General features: G+C 44.3%; 1 protein-coding gene across 1 annotated transcript; it reads right to left on the bottom strand.

Annotated features, from left to right (window-relative positions):
- On the bottom strand, window positions 1-26,022 carry EGLN3 (egl-9 family hypoxia inducible factor 3). The gene is made up of 5 exons (XM_025870188.2): window positions 25,334-26,022; window positions 6,616-6,735; window positions 4,896-5,032; window positions 3,083-3,156; window positions 1-1,645 (listed from the first exon to the last, which is right to left on the bottom strand). Exons 1-5 carry the CDS (start codon window positions 25,688-25,690, stop codon window positions 1,614-1,616), a joined length of 720 nt encoding a protein of 239 aa, XP_025725973.1. The 5' UTR covers window positions 25,691-26,022; the 3' UTR covers window positions 1-1,613.

The raw sequence follows: 26,022 nt of genomic DNA on the forward strand, positions 1-26,022 counted from the left end.
TAAGGTAGGAGAGGAAGTTTATTCAACAAAGTATTTACTGAGCCCTTAGTGTGCCAGGCACTATTTTAGGTGCTGGGAATACATTCCGTTGATTAAAAACATACAAAAATCCCTGTCTTCATTGTGCTTACACTCTAGAGAAAGGATACGAGACAACAAACATAATAAATAAGTAAATTACATGGGAAGTTAGAAGGTGATAAGCACTATGAAAAAAAATAGAGCAGTTGTGAGAATGAAGACAAGTCTTATCTGGGAATTTTCCAAAACCAGAAATGGAAAAAAAAAAAAATAAGCTTCTTTCTTGGAAAGTGTATATACCTATAAATGACAAAAGAAGAATATATTTCTGGCTCTTTCATGTTCATGGAATTTGTATGCAAGACACTAAGGGGATTTAAAAAACGAAAATGGAATTGAAAACTAGGAAGACTAAACTTTCATAGAATAGGTGCACAATTCAGAATTCTTGAGGCAGTGGAACCTGTGCTTCAGTTCTGTTGAAGAAAGGCTACTAGGGACAGAAAACGTGGACAAACTCAAATAGCCTTCTGGGATTTTTACTTTCCATTTCCTTTTTAAAATACAACACCCCATTTTTTGTTACTGTCTCATTCTGTTAAACAAGAAGGGTGAGCGCATTGAAAAGGAAAACTGAAACACGGGAATGCCTACATTTCCAACCCCACTGCCATTCTCCGACGGACCAAGATGCACACAGGTTTATCGTGTATTGGTAGACCCACGTCTCTCAATACCAGTTACCAGAGGTTGTTGCCGCTGAAGCTACCTGCCAGGTGGGTTCTTTTCCCCTTCGATTGAAATTCAAATTCCATTTCAACAAAGTAACCCAAACAATTAAGGTCTAGTTTTTGCCTCTGGGGAATTAGGTTCTCCAAGTAAGAAGTGAAAATAAAAGATAGATGGTAGATCATCTGTGACCAGAAAGCCCTACTTTCAGCAAAATGGGGCAGAGGCAGCAAGTCCAGGTTGCAGGACCAGGAAAAAGAGGGTGTCCACCCACAGGATACTTCTAAATTGAGAACTAGGATATTACCTCTAGCCCTTTCTAGAGGTAATAATGTCACTAGGTTGTGGTGATTCTCCAGAAACCCCAAAAGCCCGGGATTGAGAACATCTGGAAACTGTTCAGATGACACCAATTTCTGTCTCCTGCGGTGAAGGCTTCACGGATGCCTCTCGGTGGCATCTGTCGCCATTTTGTTTTTCTTTGCAAACCTCCTCCTTTCAAACCAGGAAGTGTACATAAAGTGCAAGTAAGATTCATTCCCTTGCCCATGCTTCCAGGATCTTGTGTTGATAGCCAGTAGTACCAAATATATCGGTTCAACCGCTGGCCAGCTAGGTCGTCTGCAGGTATTTCTGGAGTTAGCAAATGAGTTCATCTGGCAAAGAGAGTGTCTGAAGGTGGATGCAGTTTTGGCAAGAAAACACAAAAGTACCATACGTAAGACAGGGATGTGAGGGATGCAAGCAGGAGGGGGGCTTCTTGTCACCGAGTCATGGAAGAGGCCTTCTTTGGATTTCAACTCTTAGAGAGACCTCAGGAACCATTACTAAAATGAACGAGGCCAGCAGATTTCAGAGCACAGTCAGTCTTCAGTGAGGGCAGATTCAGTTTTCCCTGGGTTGGGGACAGAAGAGAAAATAAAGAGGGTAAGGAGCCAGATCTGATGAGTTTAATGCCCCAAATGGCATCAAAAAAGCCTCCAGCGAAGACTTCCCATCCTATAATACAAAGTTGAGCACAATGCCCCCTGCCCCATAGGACTTAGCATAATGTGTTTTCTTTGGTTCCAAATGGGTAACAGGCAATGTTGCATACATCTTTATTTCAATCTTAGATGAACTTCTCTTGATTAACATGCCAATGACCACTGTGACTCTTCAAGAGAAGGATACAGTATGTAACATTTCCCACATTTAGGGGGCCAGAAATTTACCTTTCACAAACCAACTTGGCAAGACCACTAGCGGGATGAGTGTTTCGAGACAACATATTTTGGGAAATGCTGCCTTACAGCTGGAGGCAGACAGGAATGGCGTTAAGGTTGGAGGGAACAGCGTTAAGTCATACTCAGTTTGTATTACGTGAGCCCAGTGTTTGTAGAGACAGTCACAGTCCCACACCAATATAATACATTAACCATTCTAGCTGCGCTCCATTGTATCCCCTATGAAATGTGCCAAAATCATGGGCCAAACTGAATGCTATGTTTGAGGGGTGAACATTAATGATAAAAGGTTAACTATTTACTGTCACACAATCAGTGGACATTCGCAGGGGAGGTCCTTTGCATTTTTTCTGATTTTTCCAGGGGAGCTAAGGCCAGGGTTTCGGGATTCAGCCCATCAAGACGTCATTACACGTGAGGCTAAGCCACAGCCCAGGACTGAACAGAGCACCGTGACCCCTGAACAATATGGATTTGAACTGTATGGGTCCACGTCCACAAAAACCGTATTCGATAAATACAGCGCAGTAGTGAAAATGTATTTTCTTGGGCGCCTGGGTGGCTCAGTCGGTTAAGAGTCTGCCTTCGGCTCAGGTCATGATCCCAGTGTCCTGGGATCGAGTCCCACATCCAGCTCCCTGCTCAGCGGGGAGTCTGCTTCTCCCTCTGCCTCTGTCCTCCCCCCTGCTCGTGCTCTCTCTCTCATGCTCTCTCTCTCAAATAAATAAAATCTTTGGGGAAAAAAAAAAAAAGAAAATGTCTTTTTTTTGGGGGGGGAGAACAAAATGTCTTCCTAATGATTTTCTTAATAGCATTCTTTTCCTTAGCTTACTTTATCGTAATATAATATAGAATATACACAGAACATACAAAATGTGTGTTGATTGCCTGTTTATGTTTAAGGCTTCCTGTCAACAGGAAGTAATTATTAGTTAAGTGTTGGAGAGTCAAAAGGTATATGCAGATTTTCAATGAGGGAGGGTCAGCACCCTAACCCCACCCTCATTGTTCAAGGGTCAAGTATATATCAGAATATATATACAAATGTTAACTGAAAGTCATAGATTGACCCGACTAAAAGTCACAGAAAAATTTCAAACACCTACTCGTTAAATTCCTGAATTTCTTTTTGGCTTCTGCCCTTTCTTCAGCATCAAAGTACCAAACGGTCATAGCGTATCTGTGATAAGCAGATATAAAAGAAGTTTAAAAATACTACCAAAAAAATAAAAAATACTATGAATCTCACATCAGAGGCATTCGTAAAGCCAACATTTAAAGTCTTCCCTATTATTAGAAGTCCGTCCCAATTTTAATTTAAAATAAACTTCCCTGGTTTCAATTCTATTTAAATGTAATAAAACACGTAAGGAATTCCAAGTATGCAGCAGGCATTATCCTGAGCAATGGGAATTCAAATGATCCTGTGAATAAATCTGCCGCTTTCTCAAGGAGCTCGGGCTCTCACAGGGGAGACAGGCAATTTAACAAATAATGTGACAGGTCAAGATGATCTACACAGATAGGACTAGAAGGGAGTCATTCTAATCAAGACTCGAGAGACCCAAGCTTTTGGGGAGAACACAGAGAAGAGGAGGTGACAGTTGAGTAAAGCTTTGAAGAGTAAATTATTTAAATGACAGAACGCTTAAAGCTCTTGGCTTGCTTTCCTTAGTTTTGGATACCGAGGCAAGGATGCAACAGAATAATGATGCCCTCAAGCTTTCTACTGTGTTTCCATTAATTTGCTTTATCCCATCTATGGGACAGACTGTAATAGGAATCATTTCATGCATGAGTTTTCAAAAAGTTTCATTTTCTAATTATTATTAACTACTGGAATTTCTACAGCCCTTGATTTTTTTCAAGGGCTTCCCATCAACATCTGCTAATGTTTCTCCTGTGACTTAGGTCATCAAGAGATTGGGGAATACTGAGGGAATTCGGGCACAAATGACAGGGGCCAATTTTCATACCCTATTAAACAAGCCACAACCAGGCTCTGGGGGTAGAATTAGTTACCTGCTCACCTAGGGCACATTCCAACTTGACATTTAATATGCAACTCTGTGTGGGGCTCAGATGGTGATTTCTGGAGGGGAACACCTATAAATCTTAACTACTTCACACATGTGATTCTAATTTAATTAGGCTTGTTAAGGTTCAAGTCATTATCCTACCAAAGTTCTCTCCCCCTGCCCCCAACTGTGATTCCCAGTTCAAGCTGCATCCCCACAGCATGGGGCCACCACCTGGTTTCCAGCTCAGGCCATAAAACAAAGGTAATGAGAGGCATATTCCGAAATTAGTATTAATCTAGAAACTCTTGGTGTAATCTTAACAAGTTTAATTGTTGAGTTACTCTGAAAACCTTCTCATGCTTGAGCTAAAGAAGGGGCTTTTAAAAAAAATCCCATTCCTGGAACATGATGGGTACAGTGGGCCCAAACCAATTTTAAGGGAAAGAAAGGGTAAAAAGGAAAAGAAGTCGGAACAAATTCCTCTCTCTTTTCTCAAGGTTCTCTCTCTGTTTGCAATAGGCGACTTGTAAACCCACCCGGAGTTAGCCATCAGAATTCCTGATATGTGAGCGCCAACAGTCTCTAGGGCTACTTCAATGTTAGATTTGTTTCAGGGAGGAATGGCAAAGGAAGAAGGGAAAAACACTGGGAAATCTGGAATCCACCACGCTCACCTAATGGAAAACAATTTGTTAACAGTTCCAGTTGACATTAGGTTTTGTGAAGAACCTAAGGAATCTAGTTTCCCCTTTAACTATGATTGCCTTCTAACAGGTTTGCTATCAGCCTTGGAGTGTGATTGGTCCCTCATATACACAGGACGCAAGTTTAGGGACTTCTCTGGGAACTGGGTTCTATACAGAAGCTTCTCAGGAGGAATCATGGCCCTGGCTATTACCTGGTCGCATAGGAAGGCTGGACTTCATGTGGGTTCCGGCGGTCTGACCAGAAGAACAAGAGTCTGTCAAAAATGGGCTCCACATCTGCTATGAATGATTTCCCTTCTGGAAATATCCGCAGGACCCCACCGTGTAGCTGAGGGCCACAAAGAAGATGGATTATTTCCTAGCCTCACACATAATTGGCTAACAATGGTATTTCAGCCTCATCTGGAAACAATGCCATCTTCCAACCTCCGGTCCAGGTGTGTATTACTCCCAAAATTCTCTCCAACCTTACATCTTGTACTTCTTTTTCTTTCCAACTTAGCTAGTCATCTCTCCTTATCCACCTCATACGGAATGAAGCCTTCCTACCCCAGTCATGAAACCCGTGGACACAAAATGGAGTGCTATTACGTCCAATCACACAAACCTGTCAACATCTGTTTTTGACCTACAAAAACCCACCAGCAACTTCATATGGTTCCATCTAATATTAAGAACTTCCTAGGATAGTCATCACACATAACATCCCCTTCAATTAGAATTTACGGCTTTCTTTTGAATTTCTCCAGCTCCTATGTGATCTTATCAGCTGGAAGTTACATATTCTTTTTCTGAACTCAGACTACCTTATCTACACTTTTCAGTACATGCATCACTCTCTTCCTTGATTTCTTTTTAAAAATATGTACACCCAAATCTCCTGCTGGGATAACCATATCAAGGTAGAATCCAGGCCTCACACATCAATGCTTCTGCACAGCACAATGCCTGGCATTAACAGGCACTCAAATATTTGTTGCATTATTTCATACTTCATGATTTACTATCACTGACCTGATAACTTTACTCTCTTGCCTATAACACTACCTTTCAAGATTTTAAAAGACAACTAAGGGATGTATTCCAATCATGTTACCAAATAGGGAGAAGAGACATCTGACTCACTGGTTTCCCAGGTTTTGTTTCCCTGACACCAGATAAAATATCCTTGTGCTTTCGGACGACCGGTATCTGCCCCAATGAACAGAAAATGGAGATGTAGAAGGTTCAAATGCCAAATGAGCTTGAAAAGTTCTCTGACTTCTGACTCCTAAATCATCCTTAAGTTTCAGAAAGCATACAAATTCCAGACAAATGTCTGTAAGCGTGGAACCAGACTTCATATCTCTATCTATATGTTCAAAAATACAAAAATAAGCCAGAAAGCCTTTGACATTCACAAACCATGGTGAGCCATGGCAAGCGGCCACCAACGAGACATATCACCCCAAGAGAACTGTGTGGGAAACCTCACTTGGGGCCGGTTTTATATCCTACAGTTAGTTCTATTTTTGTGGAATTCTCTCACAACATTGCTGCTGGAAGGAAGAAGTATGTATCTTACTGTGCACTGAAAGTCCTACCAGCTCTGGATTAGATCCCCCCCCAAAAAAATTTATCCCATTCCTAAAATAAATTACCTTCTCTTTATCAACCACCCTTCCCACAACCTAGTAATGACCCTCCCTACTGCCCCCCACCCCCGCTGCCCCCCACCAGATTAATTCCACATCCATTATTTTCGTCTGATCAACTTAAGTACTAACACCATAGTAGGAGACAAAAAGGAAATGGTGAAGTAGACAAAATTCATCCGTGGGAATTATGAATTCCAAACCCTCCTCTAAGTCATCTGAATTATTTCCCCTAGAGTTTCTAGCCTCACGTTCTACTCCCTTTATGCCAGAGTACCTTGGCGTCCCAATTCTTGTTCAGATAGTAGATGCAGGTGATGCAGCGGCCATCGCCGTTGGGGTTGTCCACATGTCGAACATAACCTGTCCCATTTCCTGGGTAGCAAGCCACCATTGCCTATGGAGAAATCCCAAGAAAGCTGGTTAAACAAAGCCGAGACCATCTTCTCCCACCGGGGAACAGCTGAGTAATGCAGTTTCTTTGGGTGCTATGTGACATTTACAGGCGGCCACGGGCTTCTTAATTGCATGGACAGTACATAAATCGAGACTCACCGTCGTGGTGTAAGATTAACAGCCAAGTCATACCTTATGGCTCAGCCCAAGTGGAAAGTGGTTCAGCAATATTCCCACAGTTCTAGAACATTTCAGACAGTAACCCAGCTACATCATCATGAGGATGCCCTGCTTTTCTCCAATCCTCTTTGAAAAAGCAGATTCTGGGTTCCCATCCTAGACCCAGAAAATCAGACTCACTGGGTAATGGAGTTTAGGGATTATGCCTGGTATAATAAGTGCTCCTGAATCACCGAATCACCAGCTGTCTTAGAACAATGGCTAAAGATCTGTGCATTGACAAAGAGATAGGAACCAATCACAAAGGCAGAAAAGATCAGGCTTGCTCAATAAAATACTTAGGACAGAAAGAAAAGGGAAAGGTCAGTCGGAAGGAAGGAAACTGTGCCCCAATTTGTTACCACAGGCAGCACAATCAGGTCCAATTCATAGAGGAAGCCACAGATACATCTAGGTATGTTTCGCAATGCTCATCGTCTTGCCTACTGGTAACTATCCCATCAGGCAATAACCTGAAGTTCTCTTCCTTTGCCCAGGCACTACCTGTAACAGCCAGGTGGAGGAATAAAGTAGAAAGCCATAAAAACAAATCCTACTAAAAATTACTATTAGAGAATTACTATTAAGCAGGTATCAAACCTCTAATTGTTCCATGGGAAAATTATAGCAAGGAATAGAAAACAAGGGGCAAAATGCAAAAGCTAGTTCTCTTCACAGGACACTGCCTTATTTCTCAAATATTCTCATAGGGATGAGACGTATGCAGGGAAGATACTGGAATTGACAACATAAGATGAGGAAAGGGGTATTTTTCCTATTTTGTTGGCTGAGGCAATCTTAGTGCCTAAAACAGTGCCTGCCACATGGAAGGTGTCTGTTAAAAATTTAAGTGAATAAATAAGCAAATGGCTCTGTCCTCTAATGAATAAGAGGTCTCTGTCATTTCTTTAAGATTTTATTTACTTATTTGACAGAGACAGCGAGAGAGGGAACACAAGCAGGGGGAGTGGGAGAGGGAGAAGCAGGCTTCCCGCTGAGCAGGGAGCCTGACATGGGGCTCGATCCCAGGACCCTGGGGTCATGACCTGAGCCGAAGGCAAACGCTTAACCGACTGAGCCACCCAGGTGTCTGGTCTCTAGTCATTTTATTTTAAAGATTTATTTCAGAGAGACAGCACAAGTCGGGGGGAGGAGCAGAGGGAGAGACAGAATCTCAAGCAGACTCCCTGCCGAGCAGGGAGCCCGATGCGGGGCTCATTCCCAGGACCCTGAGATCATGACCTGAGCTGAAGGCATAACCGACTGAGCCACCCAGGCGCCCCAAAATTTCTGTCATTTTTAAAAACCTATCTTCAAACATAAACTTAGTGATCCAGTTGGTATTTTCCCTCATAAAGGGCAGGGCTGTTTCGCTGGTAAAACCATCAGTCAGGTAGAGGCCCAAACTAAGGCATTAGTGGCTCAATGAATCAGCTTCAACGCTGTGGCCGCCAAGTCACTCCCAGCAGCAGCATGAAAACATGAACAAAGCACGGAGCTTCAAAGGCTTCACACACACACGGCATACTAGAACAATCAGGCTCAACAGCAACCTGGCTTTAACAATGATCGTAACTCTTAAATCACCGTACCCCTCATGCGGCTATCAATCCCCGCAACCTGCCTCTGAGCATCTAACAATGTCAATGCAATGTCATATCTTGGAGCTGAAGTGAGGCTGTTGGCCCGAACCTCGTCCAGAAAGTGGAATGTTGAGGCCACTGCAATCAAGATTTAACAAATGATGGGACCACCAAGCAAAGGATGGCTTGAAGAAAGCTGACTGGTAGCAGGCGGAAATGATGGGCCTGGCTGGGAAGAAGAGATAAATGAAGTCACCTATACTGACTAGGGAATTACTCATCCCTGGGAGCAGCTATTAGGATTGTAAGAGCCACCACTGAGCCAATAATGAAAGTCACTTAAGCCACAAACATTTATAGGCTAGATTCCCTACCCTCTCAACCTCCCCCCACTGTGAGGCCCTGAAAAGCACAGTGCCCCATCCATACTATATAATCTTATATTCTTAAACAGTCCTACTCTACGGAAAAGGTCAGTGGTCTGGATGCCTGCCATCTGGTTCCCTCAGCAACGAATTGTGTGATCCCAGGCCTAGTTTTTTTTCTAGAAGGAGGGGCACAGGTTGGAGGGCCTCCAAAGGGCTGAGACTCTAGCTAAGCAGCAACCCCAGAAGGAGCAACAGGATTCTTCAGGGCATTATGAAGCACCTGTCTGCCACAGAATTCAGTTTGCAGTAAATACTGAAAAAAGTAGATACAAACTCACAGTAGTACCTCCTTTATGAATACCTGCATCTACAAAACACACACGCAGAAAAAGAGCTAGCACCTCCCAGGGACTTATTAGCACAAAACTCCTAAGTGTCAGCAAAGTATCTAACTGCTTAGGGGAGGGCAACAGAGGGAATTTTTCTGGCCAGAGCCAATCTTCACCCTCTCTCCTGGTTTCTGAAGCCACAGCATCAAATCTGAAACAATGGAAGGAAATTATTGTGGGCCTCAGTGGGCCCGTCGAAACTACACAGGCCAATTTTATCAGTGTTTTCTGGACAAGAGCCATAGGAGATAGGTCTTAGGCTTGGGCACATTCCCAACTATTTGTTGGTCTCTGACACAGTCTAGAACCAGGAGGCTAAGGATGTGTTGAGAAGCAACGCTCCCTTCAACAACCAGTCATGCATTTCTGTGCCAATTTGTGCAGAGGACAGAAACAAACCCCAGAAACGGAGCGGTTCGACTGCAGGGCTATCTAAGCCTCATCAAGCCTGGGAAGGGATTTATAATATATAAAGGCATCCACCATTTCTTCCTCTGACCCTGCTGTGCCCCCACCCCACAGTCCCCCCTCCCACCACCCCTGGAGGCCTTTCTAGAGCTCTGTGGCAAAAGGAAATGAGCGGAGGGGTGAACCCCTCCCAGGCTAGCTCTAGACCAGAGCTAGGTGCTCTAGACATCTAGGTGGCCACATTCAGGCAGGGACTGTCTATGCATTCTTTGAAGATGCACACAGATACATAGAATTTTAATAGCCAAATCCAAGTAACAAAATCTGTTCCCCCAAAACCACAGGTAGAATCAAAAACAGTGGTTCTATTGGAGTTATCACTGAGCTGGCTTAAGAAACCATATCTCATCAATCCCAAAGGTAACATTGGAAAAGGAAAGCTGAAGATTTCCATTCCAATGCCTACACAGAATGCTCTTGACTGAAAGCAGCCACAGCTTGACTGCATGTATAAACCAGTTTCAAAAAGTGCCATCGGCAACCTCCACTGTCCATCCAGCGATGATGATCACTTCAGACCCCCAGGTGGGAAGGGGGCACACCTGACCCATCCAGCCTCCAGTTAGACTAACCACTTCCCTAATAACAATCAATGATCTAGATTTTTATAGAAACGTATTTCACATCGTTCATGACTTTGGAGTCAGATTCACTAGTATGACTTGGTCTTAAACAAGTTATAAAGGGGCCTTTTACATAAAATTTAATTTAGCAAATTAAAAATATTAATCAACTCATTTTAATTTGCAATCAATGTGAATCCATTTTAAAGAATGGTGTCAAGAATAGCATAACTTCAAAGCTACCTAGTTGAGTGACCGTCAAACCCGTATTTTGGTCCACTGCCAAATGCTAGACCCCTCTAACTGCTCAACAGAAATGCCAGTCAGTCTTTGTAAGGATTTGCTTCGAATTATGAATGATCTTGAGCATAAGCATACTTTGAATAAAATGCAACCTAAATACAGGATAGCCTGTACTTAACCTCTTCATACCTCTGTTTTCTCATCTGTAAAATGGGCTTATGAGGACTGAAGGAGTTAAGTCGTGTAAAATGCTGAGTGCAAGGCCTGGCATACACCAAATGCTGCTTCTTTAGCTATATATATTAAGCTATTCCCCTCAGCCAGGGCTTCTGAATGTCTCCTCTTCAGGGACCGGACTCTACTTAAGTGCTCTGTAGCTTCAAATCCAGGACTGGCTAACTCAAACAGCTTTTGGTGCTTCCAAGGAACATAAATGATTAGAGCCAATCAGGAATAGATGTGTCAGAACTCCGGTGAGTGCGCTCTGCTGCCTACAAGCAGGGAGTCTGCTGTCCTTTGTAACAAAGGCCCGGTGTTCCAAATCTGCAGACCTTAGGAGAGAGACAGGCAACGGAACCAGATGTGCATGCAAACTCTCCTGAACAGGTTTTATCCCATTTTTTTAACCAGGGCCACTAAAAAATACAACAGGCTCTACTCTGAGGTCACCGTCTGTGGTCTCCTAAGCAGTCAAGCTACTCTGGGACAGTTCCTGAGCGCCAGGTGGGCACTCCCCCATCTCTCCTCGCCTGGCTCAGATGCATCCTGTCCAATGGCACGGCCTCATCCTTCAGTGGCATCCACATTCCATGGGCCTCCTCCAGCCTTCCCCCCCGTGTCGGCTCTGGACAGGGTCCTTCCTCTCTCCACCATGACACAATTAACTACACGGAGAACCCGATGTGTAAAAACTTTAGAAGAAATACAAGAGTTTCCAGAAAATGTCACTCTGCAAAGTTCACACCGCTGTCAGTCCCATCCTTCATCTGAAACTGAACCAAAAAAAGCAAGCTCTCAAGGTGATGATGAACCGCTCATAAACATAAAAACTGCTTTAGAAACTTCTACATTCACTCTAACTTCATCCAGGTTGGCATGAAGACATTAGTTGTAGATAACGTAGGCACTTTAGAGAAGTAGGAAACTCTGCAAACTGTCACGAGTTACCTTGGCATCTTGCTTGTTATCTATCCTGTTGGTTAAGAGCAAACCTACCTTTCTCCTTCTGCCTAGTGCTTCTAGTTAAAGACTGATGTAACAAAATGAGGAAAAAATAGGAAATATACTTTTGGTGAGCAATAACGTGAACCTTGGCCAACTACCATGTTCTCCTTCCCAAAGTTTCAGTATCCGACAATTCAGGGGAGTCAGAACACCAGATAAATTACAACTGTAAGGTAAGTAATCCTTTCAACAAGCCTCAAGTTATTCATTAAAATGTTTTCTGCTATTCTATTTCTACACTGAGAACCACTTCCGCCTTCCTCATTTGTTCTAAATCCACACTAAAAATACTTCTTCCTGGAGCACCTGGGTGGCTCAGTCAGTTAAGCATCTGGCTCTTGGTCTCAGCTCACATCTTGATCTCAGGGTCCTGAGTTCAAATCCCACGTTGGGCTCCACGCTGGTTGTGGAGACTACTTAAAAAAAAAAAAAAAAAAAAAGCCTCTTCCCAAACCCAGGGCACTGCGACACAAAACCTCACTTTCAGTTTAGAGCAATAATCATCATACCCCCCCATGAATGAATTTTGTTGAAATGCAAGAGTTTTGGTAATTCTGAAAATAAAAGTAAGAAGGTCTAACCAATTCTCAGTTGCTCTGGTGATGGGGATCTATCCACCCCTTTCCGGTCAGGTGACAGCATCGTGCCTGTGGGGGTAGGAATTTACCATCTTCACTTGAAAACCTGTCCCCAAGTAGACTTTTCCATCCGTGCCCTTGTTCTGCTCTACTATGAATTTGGTCCTGGCTCTGGGATCATCCAAACCACCACCAACTACCCAGACTCTAGAACCTTCGATTTAGTTCTCCTAGCTCAGTGATGGCAGTTTTACCAGATGCCAAAGCCCATTGAAATTCTTCATTAAAGAGTTAGGCTGCCACCCCCACCTCAAAAATATGCGCGCGTGCATACACACACACACACACACACACACGCCTGCATAAAATCACAGGGGATTCACTGTAAAGTCTGACTGCACTAGATCAAGATTCTATTCCAGGGAATCCTGCACTTCGTGCATGAACTTGAGTGAATCACCCTCCCAGGAGAAGCCACTGAAACTCTGCGAGGCCAAGAATTTAAGAAACTATTGTCATTCCTTTCTGAATTGTGGTTAATTCCTCTCCTTGGAGAGGATTCAGCCAGAGCTCTGCAATTAAGCACAGTAAACAGGCCAGGAAACATCGACATATCAATACAGGCTGTTTGGGTTTGGAAAGGCGGCCCTTCCCGCGAGGCCTGGCTCCCCGCCAGCAGGGTGCCGGCTGAGTGACAGGGCTACGTGCGCTGCGTGAGGGTGGCAGCCAGCCCACACCCGAGCACACCGCAGGGCAGACTGCCGAGGGAACCGGCACAGGACAGCCCTCCCCCCGGCACTACCCGAGTCACCAGAGAAATGTTTTGAATAAGTGCTTCCTTGCACTTATGAAATCAGCAAAAGTCAGCCAGACTCAGGGTGAAGGACATTAAGAGGGGCCTTTAACAGTAACCTTTCCAACGCCTTTCTCCTTACTGTATCAGCTGCCATTTCCTGAGGACCTATGCGGCCAGGTGGCACTTGGGGTGGTGCTTTCCACATACCATCCCATTTCGTTTCCTGATTATGGGGAAGGCGAGCAGCAGCTCGAGTCTCCCTGCTCACAAGTTCTCAGGAAAAGTCATTAAAACCCTGGAACCTCCAAGTTACCGTCTTTGTATAGAAAAACAAATTCATGGGTAATCCTTAAGGCAATATGGGGGTAGGGACTCATAGTATTTAACTTCTTTTGTTGTGAGAAACAGCCTTCTCAGAAAAACAAAACTTTACCTGCAGTTCTCAGAAAGGCTCTGAGAATAAGAGGAAAACAAGAATGTTTGCGGTTGCAGGACTGTCAGAAAATTAAATATGGCTGTCCTTAAGTTCTCATCTGCCATGAATCCTCAAATATGTTAAGGGAATCCATAACTCAAATATAATTGGTAAGACAAGATTTTATAAACGGGTAATAAAAAAAAGTTACCAGTCAAAACACAAGAAAAATGCAACAATCTTCTTAAAGCTAAGAAAAACCAGGAAATTTACCAGCAATTCCCTAGGGACACGGCAACTATGCTGGAAAAAATAGAGAACTTTCTAGGAAGCCAGATCTTATATTTACATGTGCCCTTCAGCACCTGGAAAAATCTATCTGCTCAATGAAAGAAATGACACACAGCAAATCAGTTGGAATTAGAACCTATAACATTCAGGAGACACACTGATTTACTGAACAAACATTTGTATAGTGCTTACTACGTGCCTGACACTGTTCTATGTGTTTCCTGAATAGCCCCCCTCATTCAATATTCATAAATAACCCCATATGGCAGGAGACATCCTTATGTCTATTTTACAGATGGGGAAACTGAGGCACCAGGAGGTTCGGTCCCCTGCCTTTTCGAACCCAGTTTGTCTGGCTGCAGAGTGTGAGGCCTCCATCATCAAGTCATGCTTCATCAGCACCACTTACCTAATGTCTACCATGAACCAAGTCATCCATTTTGGGGGGAACAAAGATCTTAGGTTCTACTTTAAGTATCTGAATCCCTCTCACCCTTGCCTAGCACCCTTTCCCTAATCATAGAAAACTGTAAAGGGCAAAAAAAAAAAAAAAAAAAAAAAAAAAAAAAGAAAAAGGAGGGTGCTTGGTATTGAGTCTGTGAACGAAAGATCCAAGATGGTTTGAGGGGGGGGGGGGGGGGCGGTGTTAACACAAGCACAGGGCAAAGGAGCCTGACTCATTCCTGGTGCAAAGTACCAGCTGTCCACATGGTCTTTGCTTCAGCTACTCCCACAGCAAACTCACTCCCACTCTAAACTCTCCGCAGCCCCAGCACAACCCACATCTGCTTTGGATACAATTGCTCAACAATTAGCCCAGGTCATCCCCAGGCTGCTCTTCCCAGGCCCAGGTTCTATGGGAGGAAATCGGCGTCTTGGGACCTTTCCTTGTTAGCTCCAGCCAAGGTTTTCACACTTGTTTCAAAGTCAGAAGATAAATGACCAAGGGAGAAAACATTTTAAAGGAAATACAAAAGTGTTTTTGTCAAAGGAGCGGCACCTGGTAAATGCAAAGGAATGCCAGAGATGAGATAAGCTGTCCTTACTCACAAGCAAAGCTTGCTCAGGAGACAACTCCAGTAGTAGCGTGTCAACTGGAATCCACTGTATACAGAACTTTCTGAAAAGCACGTTAACTAGAATACGCTGGATACAGACCCACTGAGGCCTAGGGGGGGAGTGAGATGCAGAGGGGAAACTTCGAGGAGTAGAAAGTAAAAGGCTCCTCTGAGAGCAAAGTAGAAACTATCTGGGGGAGCGGCAAGGGGACTAGAAATAAAGGAGTGGCTGGCTCTGAATCTGGGGGACAGGGATCATTAATTTATGTGTCCCCATGTTCTTCCAAGGAATATACAAAGCCCCATTTCACAAACATAGGGTGAGAAACCCGAAGTAACTCATGGAACGTTACAGAACTAAGCATGGTCTTTCCACTACTAAACACTGCTTCTAAAGTATCAGGAAGCATTTGTTAACTGAAACAGGTGCTCTTATTTCCAGAGCAACCGCTTTAGCTCCAAGATAAAGCAAAAAGGTTGATTCTCAGATGACTCTCCTGACTCACCAGATACACTCCGTGCGGAAGAAAAGGCCAAGCGGCAGCTACTCTCCGCCCTTCTCCAGGTCCTACCCTTGATTTCCCACCACGATGGATTTGGTTGTCAGCCTTCCTCCCCATCCGGAAAGAGCTCCTCACCTCGGCCTTCTCAGGTCTCCCATGGGGCAGCCATCCGACCCCAGAGGGCCAGACACCACCTTGGGCTTCGGTGTGGGATTCATGGGGAGCGCACGACAGTTAACACATAACCAAAGCAGTCTGTGCTTCCAGTTTGTGCTCGTCCAAAATCACGAGGATCCTGTCTCCTTCCTCCTGGTGCCTTCAGCTCACACTTCTCGCGAGACTCTTGGGCCCACGGAGGGCGGCAATACCCTGAGGTCATTAACAAAGATTCTTCCTTCCCCCTCTCCATTTAACGTGAACAGGAGGGAATCAGATCCAAACCGCGCTCCAAAGCTGGCTCTAGAAAATTTAAGTTTACTGATACAAATAACAGAAAAAAGTGTCTTAACATGTTAACAGGTAGTGGGTTTTTCTCAAAAAATCTCCCAAATAAACTTCACGTGCTTGTATGTTTTCGTTGTAGCAACGAATAAACTCAGATCTGAGCAAACGATTGAACTCTGATTTTCTTACTAACAGGGAAAGTGTAGGAAGCTATAGCACCCTCCCCCCGCCTCCGTTTAGCCTCCTCTTACTCATTACACTCAGTGTTTCTCAAACTTTAGCATGTGTGAGAATCACCTGGAGGACTCATGAGCTTCTGATTAACAAGGTCTGGGGAGAGGCCCAAGAACTTGCATTTATGGCAAGTTTCTAGACAATGCTGATGCAGCTGGTCCAACAACCCCACTTTGCGAACCATGACGATTCCGTGGCAAAAACCAAGAGTTTTTGGGCAACGCCTCACCCTAGATGGTAGCAGGTGGAGAGTCATTAGTCACGGGCGCTGGTTAATCTGGGGAGGCTGGTGGGTAGACGGAGGAGGTGGTGGGCACAGCAGGGATTCCTCAGGCAGTTTCTGGCACAGGCTTGGCAGTGTGATTCCTAAAGCTGGCAGGGAACATTCCAATTGTAACTCTGGGGCATTGCTGAGGATTACTGTCATGTCAGCGCTGGAGTGTGACCGCGGGTAGGAGTCTCTTCGGGAATCAAATAAGAAGCACTGAGAGCACCTATTTGCCCTCTCAGATGGAAATTCAGTCTCAATTTTCATTTAATTCCCTATAATCCCGGAGGCAGAGAAATAGTATCACATCCATGGTATAGATGAGGAAAGCAAGGCTCAGAAAACAGACTTGCCCCAGATCACGGCGAGATGAACTAAAATGTAATCTGCCCATCCTAGGGCCTAGTGGTTGGTACCAACTAAATTAAATTAAAATATAAAAATAAAAATCTATCTCATGCATGCAGAAACGGAGATGGAGGTCCTGAGACACCACTTGCCAGAGCCAGGATCAGAAGCCAGGGCTCCAAGCTCACGGTCCTGGATTTTCTTGCTTCCCGGCGCCAGCCCCGTAGGTATGAGCTGCCAGGATCCAGGCGTGCCTTGGGTATTTTCTGGGGCCAAGAATAAAATTTCACAACGGAGGAAAAAAAACCTCATAAAGCCAAAGTCTTGTCTTTGCGAGGCTCCTTCATAGCATGTTAATATAATAAAATATTTAAACACTTTGACATCAAATTAGGGGCCACACTGCGAAATCTTTTTTTCACCTAACAAAATATTTATAGCTTTTTTGACACCCTGACAGCCTTTGAAATCAAAGTTCCTTTTGAAGATGAAATTAAGTCAGGCACCTATGAATTTAAGAGACTATTCTGAGGCACTAAAAGTATGTATCAAGCTTAAGAGTCTCTGCATTCATAAGTAAATGGAGGGTAAGGTAACTAAGTAAGTAAGTAAATACAGGTACGTCTATATGTAGCAGGGAGGCATGGACTGAGCTACCCACTGAGTTCTGGGAAGCAGAAGGCACTAAGATGGATTCTGAAAAGCAGAAGACAATAGGGAAGCTCAGTGTGCCTGGCAAATCAGCTTCCAGCATTTCAGGGAGTGGGAGGGAAGGGAAGTCGGTCAGCAGGAGATTAAGTGTAGGTCAGATGGGGTCAAATGGGGTCAGACATGGAAGACCTTAAATGACATGGTAAGAAGTTCACAGCACGTACGGTAGACACTGGGGTGAGAGCATGGTTGGGTCTGCCGAAAGCATGGAGGCAACATGATTAGTGTTGGGTTTTGGACTACTTACAGTCTGGCAAAATCACATTAAAATGGATCACAGGGAGAACAGGAAACAAAGGCAGGTGATTTACGGTTAAAATAAGTCTCTTTAAAATAATTCCCTCCGCAGGGAGTCCTACCTACTATGAAAGCAAAACAAAATTTAAAGAAAAAAAAAAAAAAAAAAAAAAAGACAAAACCTGAGGTTCCACAGTCAACCTAAAACAAAACAAAAACAAAAATCCAAAACAGTCCAAAACAGGCCAAATTTGAACCAATAATATTGCATGTTCCTGCCAGAGTGTTCAATGTTTTGGGTTTTAAAACGCTGGCTCAGTCAGTAGAGCATGGGACTCCTGATCTTGGGGTTGTGAGTTTGAGCCCCACGTTGGGTGTAGCGATTCCTTAAAAAATAAAATCTTAAAAGAAAGATTTATAATTAAAATTAAGAATAAAAATATAAATAAAAAGGTTTTGCTTATCCACCCACTCCGGTCATTCAAATTAACCTACAAAACAGTATGAATCCGAAAGAAGCCATCCAAAAACACCCAAAAGCACACACACAAAAAAAGACTCCCTGTCAGTTCTGTGTGGGGGTATGGAGCTCTCTGAGTAATAGTCCCTCAGATTTAACTAGAAAGATGGGGAGAAATAGGAGGGGGCATGGAGGGAGGGGCACAGGAAGAATCTTTGTTCTACGTGTTGTGTAGGGAGAACACAGAGCAAGCTCCCGAAGAAGAGCGAACTGTTTAAAATGGTATGTCCTTACTACTTTCAAGCAATGCTCAAAAGAGTATTATCCTGAACACTTCAAAACAGCTTCAAGCTCCCCCAGCAGAACCAGAAATAGATGTCACTGACACCTGGAATTGAGTTTGTCGTTTTGTTTTCTTCCCAGGGAAAAAAAAACCCGAGACTACCATCATATTCTTTGATCCTTTGTAGCTTGGAACTTGTTTTACATGGTAATAGCATTTTGGCCTCATTTTGGAAGGAAAAAGAATATTTAGTATGAAATAGACACAATTATTCCAGAACTTGAGAAACATCGATCACTATATCTCCTGAAGGATAAAAACCTGGCATGGCCTAATAAGGAGGTATTCACATGGCACAAAAATGAGGGACGCTCAGTAAGGAGGTACTGAATGAATCCAGTCCCAGATCTGAAAGCCCACATCATATGACCATACACCCACATGTCCGTAAATCTGGGATCGAGTTGGGGGAGGGGGTGAAAAATAAAACCCTCAGTCACTCCCAGTTCACCAAACCAAGAATACGAATATAACCCACAAATCACCATCAAAAGAAGATACAAAATTAAGGTAAGTGCCACCCTGGTTTGAGATTAAGATAATCGAGGGAAACGGGGTATAAATTCTATGTATAATGAACCAAGCTAACTAATCTCGCTTGGCAAACAGACACATGGCTCTGAATCTGAGCCAAATCAACGGCTCCTGGCCACCAGCCAAAACTGAATTCCTTAGTCTGGCATCATAAAATGATTTGTCTGTCGCATTTACAATTCCAGTGCCTCTGGATTCCACTACCCGCTGGGCACCCCTGGCAGTTGCCCAGCAGAATACATCTGAACTATCATTACTGTCAGAACGTCAGCATTTGACAAACACTAGAGAAAAATGACACCCATTTCTTAGAGCAATATTACTTAACAACTACAAAGTGCTACTACAAAGAAATGGTCAAATCTGTTGCTGTAATAATTAACAAAGAATGAATAACCTTCTCCATAGTGCTAAAGCTGCAAGCTGCTTCCTGGGTGCTCAACAGACTTGGGTCAAAATGTCACTTAATGTACCCAAGGCCACAAAGGTGTGTCAGAGGCAGAGGTCTTGCCAAACTGAGTAAACGTGGCCCACAGGCAAGGTCCTCTACGTTTTATCCTGAAGGGCACGATGCTGGAGTGCTTGGAGATGCTTCTCATACATGCTCTGCTCATTATGGGTTAAACTCCACCCCACCTTGGAGCTTCGGCAGAGAAATCTTCCATACATGGTGTGTTTACGGAATGGAATAGTAACATGTGAGGCTGCTTGTTATTTACAAATTTGAAATTTTTCTAGCCAGAGTCAGGATACAGGAAGGAATTTACAAATTTTGCTTGAGCTGAGCAAGGTCAGAAAGGGAAATAATTCATGACACCCAAAAGTCGAACGCACATAATTCCACCTAAGGGTGTTTATCAATTTTAAGTCATCACTATACTTAAAATTCCCAAATCACATGCTGATGTGACTGAATTAACCTAACAACCCTGTCTCCTAGCCTACCTGACTCATGAAGCAAGCCCCTCTCTAAAGTACCTTTCTTTGCTAAGGCCCGAGACACATCCCGATCCCTTCTCTGAGGGCTTGCATAAGACCTCATCTCTCCAAATACAAAAACACCTTACCTGCTGAGTGACTGACGGACTGGATAGGTGTGATTTCTCATACCTTTCCAGCTCTAAACTCCTGTATTATTAAAGGTCTGTGTATTTTTGGTCACTTCTCACTTTAAGTAAACAGAGAAATTGTTGAAAGCCCAAAGAGGAGAAAACAAAAAATGACAAATCAGTGTACAGGGGGACTGTTTAACCAGAAAAAGAGAAAGCAAAGTTGGTGACAACTATCTCACCCCACTCTGTTTTCAGCATACTTCTTCTCTAGGTGGTTTTATAATCACTTTCCACCTCCCTTTGCCTGTCCGTGTACAGGTCCACCGCAGTGCAAGGCATTTAATGATTTGTGGATAAATAAACTGATACCTGCTGATTTGCCACATCACTGCAAGCAGATAAGATGTGGTAGAGTGGCCAGGGGCCCAAAATTGAGCAAAAGAAATTACAAGGTAAACACACACACACACACACCCCCCTACTGTCTTTTCCTTGCTCGCATGTGTCATTCAACAAAATCGACCAAGAACATTATGAAAGCTCACCCAATGGGGAAACTTGCTTCCCTGTCACTGAGGTTGTATCCTATAAATTATTTCCTTGAATTAATGTCCTTCCTCCAGGAGCTAAGTTATTTGGAAATATAAAAACTTTTCTAGAAATTCCTCACATTCTTACAAGAAGATATTCCAGTGCTTCAAACTCAGTGACTCGTCCCCCTAAAATATCTTCTTCACAGATAGATTTTTAAGATCTTAATTACAGAGACACCGTGTATGGTGTCTAGTCCTCAAACACCGTGCTCTTTAAGAACGGGACCTTTCGTCGGCCCCGGCAACTATGGTTTCATAGAATTCTACACTCCCACTACCACCCCCAACCCAGGCTGACAGGTCCCCTGGACCAAGGTGAAACCATCAGACTTTACTCCAGAGAATGAAAACAGGGATTCTGGAATGTTAGTTGAGTCTCTGTATGTCTCAACTGAGGCTGGGTGGCCATTGTGAGGCAGCCATCTTGAGCCATATGCACGGAGAAGCAGCCAAAGCTACATGGTAAGTAGGTTGGGGCAGAAATTAAGGGCACATGCAGAGAAGCAAAGATGAGGGCCATAAAGCTCCGCAGAAAACAACTAACACACCAGCTGTCCTTCGGACTTTCGGGTGCCTGGTTCATGGCCCCAGTCTTCTGCGAACCCTGATCGCATTTCCTGCACTTGGGTCCTGAGACATATCCTGATCTTTGAGTGTATTATGCCATTTTGCTTAAAGTAGCTTGCAGCCATGATAAGCTCCCTCGAGTAAAAGATATTCCCGATATCACATGAGAAGGGTGGGCTACAACTGTTACTGCTCAGCAGCAAAGGAACAAGCCCACCACCTTGCAACCCATTTTCTTTTACTCATAACTTACTGCTGAGGCATCTTTTGTCTGTGCTGCTTCAGGCGGGCTGATCTATCTGTTCACAGTACAACTCCCGTGACCCACTGTCCAGAACTACTCTGGTCAGGGATCCTCACAACCAACCTTGTTAGCAAATACTTTTCCTGCAAATAACAGTAGGAAAACATTAGCCCAGCGCTTCACTTTCCTCTTCAATGTTTGGGTTTTGTCTTTTTGCTGTTGTAAGCTTGGGAATTAATCGAGTGGGAACTACAGGATCCTACCATTCGAAAGTACATGGCAATGGAAGCTCAATGAGGCAGAGATTATGCCTGTTTACCTTGGTATCCCCCAGCCCCTGCACAGTACCCCCACACAGAGCGAACGCCACTGAGCAAATCCAAGGACGGAAAAGAGAATAGTCAAGAACCCAAACTCTGGAGTCAGACAGAACTGGGTTAGAATTCTAAATCTTCCGCTTACAGCCTCATAACATTCACGGGGGCACAGAATTCCGCTAAGAATTTTATGTGCGTTATCTTATTTAATGCTCCTTCCCCCAAAAAAGCTTTAAGGTATTATTACCCCTCGTTTTACACTTGGTGAAAAGTAAGCAACTTACCTGAGGCCACAAAGTTCCTGAGCCCAAGCCTAAGCCCCTAACACCTAAGATAAACTGCTGCTTACCACTCACTTTGTGACCTTGGGGGAACAATTCAATCACTCAATTTGCTGAAGTTTGTGATTCTGAAGACTAAATCAGATAGACAGTGTTTATAAAGTGCTTAGCACAGGGCCAGACCAGGCAAACTGCTCAATAAAAAGTAGTTACTATTGTTAAAGTTACTAAATAGTGAGCCTACACTGAGATGCTTCAAGCAGGAAGAACATTCGGTTCCATAAATTACACGTTCTCTGGAAAACAGCCATTTCCAAGATCTAGGCAGCCAAAGCAAAAGGAGCAAATTATGACCAATGTTTATCTTGGATATGGTCTAAATTCTCCAAAAGGCAGTTATAGATAAGAAATCTCTTGATAGCCTGGAAGCAATGACCATGCTTGAAGTTAGGGGGCGCCATGCTGCTGTGCATTTTAGGAAACCACTTCCCCAGAGGGTCTCCAGCACCCTTGGATTTTTCTCCAACAAAGTGAAGGAAGATAAATTCTGACTGGTAACAACTTTTTTTTGGCAGAAAGGGAGAAGCCTTTAATATTTCTTTCCATTCTCTTCCACGGTTTCAACTTTAGGTCCAACATATATATTTCTATTTTATTCCCCATGCCTTTGCTTTTGCTTCACTGAGATAAAGGGCATTCTTGCATTATTCAATGACCTTTAAAAGTCCAAGGAAAAAAAGTAGTTAATTAGGATAACCCCAAGAAATATCTAAAAAACAACTGGTCTAAAACAAATGTATAAATTGGCGATCGTTGAAAATGGGTCATAGGAGCATAACTCATTACACCAACCTCTGTACCTCATATACATGTTTGAAATTTTCCATAATAATACATCATAAATAAAATTTGAAAATAAATGTACACATTCTACCTTTTAAAAATTTAGTTTCTACTGAACACCTGCTTGGAGGATGCAGCAGGAAACTGGGTTTATATCACTACCCTGGGAAGCAGCACAGAGTAAGGCACTCAGTTGAGGGAAGAGAAGAAAGTTAAATTAATGTGAAACTAATGTACATCATGTAGATGCTTTAATAAGACCCAAGGGCACAAAGCTAAGGAGAACTATGTAACAAGCAAATCAAACTTTTTATTTTTTGACTCTAATAATTGTTTGGTCAAGCCTGGTTTACATTTGGCTCCAGTTGGCCACGGAATATCCCAACCTAGAGATGATTTTTCTAAAGGACAGGAATGAAGAGCTTTGTGCCAAGACAACCAAAGAAAAGCTCGAGATCTAGGTTATGGACGAAAGATGAATTTCTCTTTTCAATTCAGTGACCTTCTGAAAGGGTTAACTGAGAAGTTATTTGTTCTATCCAGAAGACAATCTATAACTGAAGAATCTTATCTAGAGATCTTTCTTTCTCCTTACCCAGACGTACACAGTGTTTCTCATTCAATTTGTCGAGTCAAATCCTAGCCTACAACCCTACCACGGACAGTCCTTTAAGTCACAGGTAAATACAAATCCTTAACTTTCAAATTTGTTAGTGACATCTTTCTACCAATTAATTCTGACCTCCCTCTGAGCACATTACTTCCCAGAAGGCCGGGGGGTAAAATTCTTAGCACCTGAGTTGAAATGAAACTTGAAAAACTGATAAGAAGTCATCTGCTCTTCCAGATTGAAGCAACAAGCACTTCGGTAACACTGAGGCTAGCCCTTCACCCCCCCCCATTCCCCCCCTTCACCCCCCCCCTTCCCCCCCCCCCTCCCCCCCCCCCCATTCCCGCCCCAGCAGGCAAGGTCACTCAGTACAAAAACAAAACTAACCAAGACAAATGGCTTTCTAATCACCCAAATGATAAGAGTAAAGAAACACTTCAACATCAACCTTCTACAGAGTCCAGGTAACTGAATTTTCCCCAAATCAAAATTTAGAAAGCAGCATTTTCTCTCAAGATTTACTTTGTGTCTGATTAATAAGTGCTCTCAGACATTCTATTCCTGTCCTCCGGGCTTGAAAGGAATACAGCAATGTGCTTTCTCCCCTACTCTGTTCCCCCACTCCAGCCTCTTCCTTCCTACACATGCCAGTCTTCACCCTTCATTAAAAATGTCCCCTCAGTCTACGAGACAAATGAGACGATAATGGTACGTTTTATCAAAGGGTCCATCTTGAACTGAGAAATACTGCACATGTGGTTAAGAATGGTGCCCCTTTCTTCTCATGCTAGCACGCTGTGCCTCACTGTGTAAAAGTTCTCTACAGCTCCCCGTGCACCTTGACCAGTGCGCAATAAAAGGGCAAATCACTCAGAACTGCCACGGGAAAAGCACTGGATTATCATTTGTAGAGAAGACTGAGTAGCCAGACTATCCCAAAGTAATGTACATGGACCTGCATGGCTGTACTTCACGTTCCCATAGTTCTGCCAGTGTACCTGTAAATGTTTCCAAGATAAATTACCACCCAGGGAGTCACTTCTGGCTGTGTGAACAAAAACATGGTCTCTTCCCAGAGGTGCTTGACTTCCTTCTCCCCATCGCTTAACTAGTTGTTTTGAGTGGATCTGATAGTTAGGAAAGGGAAGGTGGTGGTGTAGGGCTCAGCACCAGCAGCAGAGAATCTTCTAATCAAGTGGGTGATCTCCTAGTGTCCTGGGTGCAACAAGCCAAGGGCACCACTCACTCAAAAGTGAAAAGCAGCTTTACTCTTTCACAGGTCAAACTTTTCTCACCTGTCAAACTCCACACACCAAATGCCACACCGAAAAATCACAACTGTCTCCAGAATTCTTGAGCAGTGCCTTTTTTTTTTTTTTTTTAGGAATACCCTCTGAACACAATGAAGTACAATTGTAGGTGACTTTAAAGTGGCCATTTAATATGAATTCACACGTGTCTCAGATCATACGCAGTGTTTCGAATAACCTGTCCCTCATCTGGACCTTTGAGAACCTTCACGTATTAAATTCAGACCAAAAAACAAACAAACAAACAAACCCACAGCTTGTCCGGTTTGACCCACCAGACCCATTATTTCAGTTAACAGAAGGTCATCGTAACGATACACCTGAGTCCCTTAGCATGGATTTTCGCTCGGAGGAGGGGTGGAGGAGGGGGAGCCAGACCGACTGCTCGCTCTCGGTGAAAAACTAAAGTTCACTTGCAGCCCTGCGAAGGCAACAGACAACGGGCTCCGAAAGTCCCCAGTCCCCGCGGGCTACAGCGGCGGCGGGCAGCCCGCGCGCGTCCTACCTTGGACCTTTCCTTGACGTAGTATTTGCCCAGCCGGCTCCCGCAGTACAGGACAAGCCTGTCGATGAGGGACAGGAGGAAGCTGATGGCCTCGCAGCCCTCCTCGTTGCCCCCGATCCACGTGATCTGATCGCCCCGCAGGTGCCGCTTGGAGACGCCGGCGCGCGGCCCCGCCAACTGGCCGTCCCGCAGGGCCCCGTTGCAGTGCAGCTGCTTGACGCGTTCCAGGACGCAGTCGCCCACCACCTCGCCGAGGAAGTTGTCCAGGTAGCAGAAGCCCACCTCGTGCAGACAGGGCACGATGTACTCCAGGGCGATTTTCTCCAGATCCAGCCTCATGATGTGTCCCAGAGGCATCTCGCCCTCAGAGCCGAGCCCGGGGATCCCCAGCGTGCACGGAGACCCGGAGCGACCGACGCGCGCGCGCAGCCGAGGCGCGGAGAGCGTGGCCCGGGGTTCAGCTACCTGCGGCGGCCACGGTCCCCGAGTCGCCGCCGCCGCCGCCGCGCCAGGGAGAGGGGAAAGTTGCGCGAAACTCTGGGAGGAGGGATCCCTTCAGAGACCAGTGGGAGCTGCGCGGGGCTCCACGACCCGGAGCCGGACTGGCCCAGCGTGGAGTCGAAGGGCCCCTTTTGGAGATGCCGACCCACCCCTGGTGCCGCGGCGGCCCCAGGCGGGGAGAGGATGAG

Source organism: Callorhinus ursinus, unplaced genomic scaffold, assembly GCF_003265705.2.
Source record: "Callorhinus ursinus isolate GAN/ISIS: 27379988/994484 unplaced genomic scaffold, GSC_fseal_2.0 scaffold8, whole genome shotgun sequence".
Lineage (NCBI taxonomy): Eukaryota > Metazoa > Chordata > Mammalia > Carnivora > Otariidae > Callorhinus > Callorhinus ursinus.

Excerpts from the sequence above, each read along its gene's own strand:
- EGLN3 (XM_025870188.2), bottom strand. The coding sequence starts at position 25,690 with ATGCCTCTGGGACACATCATGAGGCTGGATCTGGAGAAAATCGCCCTG. Across the intron at positions 3,157-4,895 it reads CAGCCTTCCTATGCGACCAG|ATACGCTATGACCGTTTGGT; the intron begins GTAATAGCCAGG and ends TGCTTATCACAG. Across the intron at positions 1,646-3,082 it reads GAAATTCAGGAATTTAACGA|GGAAAACTGAATCTGCCCTC; the intron begins GTAGGTGTTTGA and ends TCCCCAACCCAG.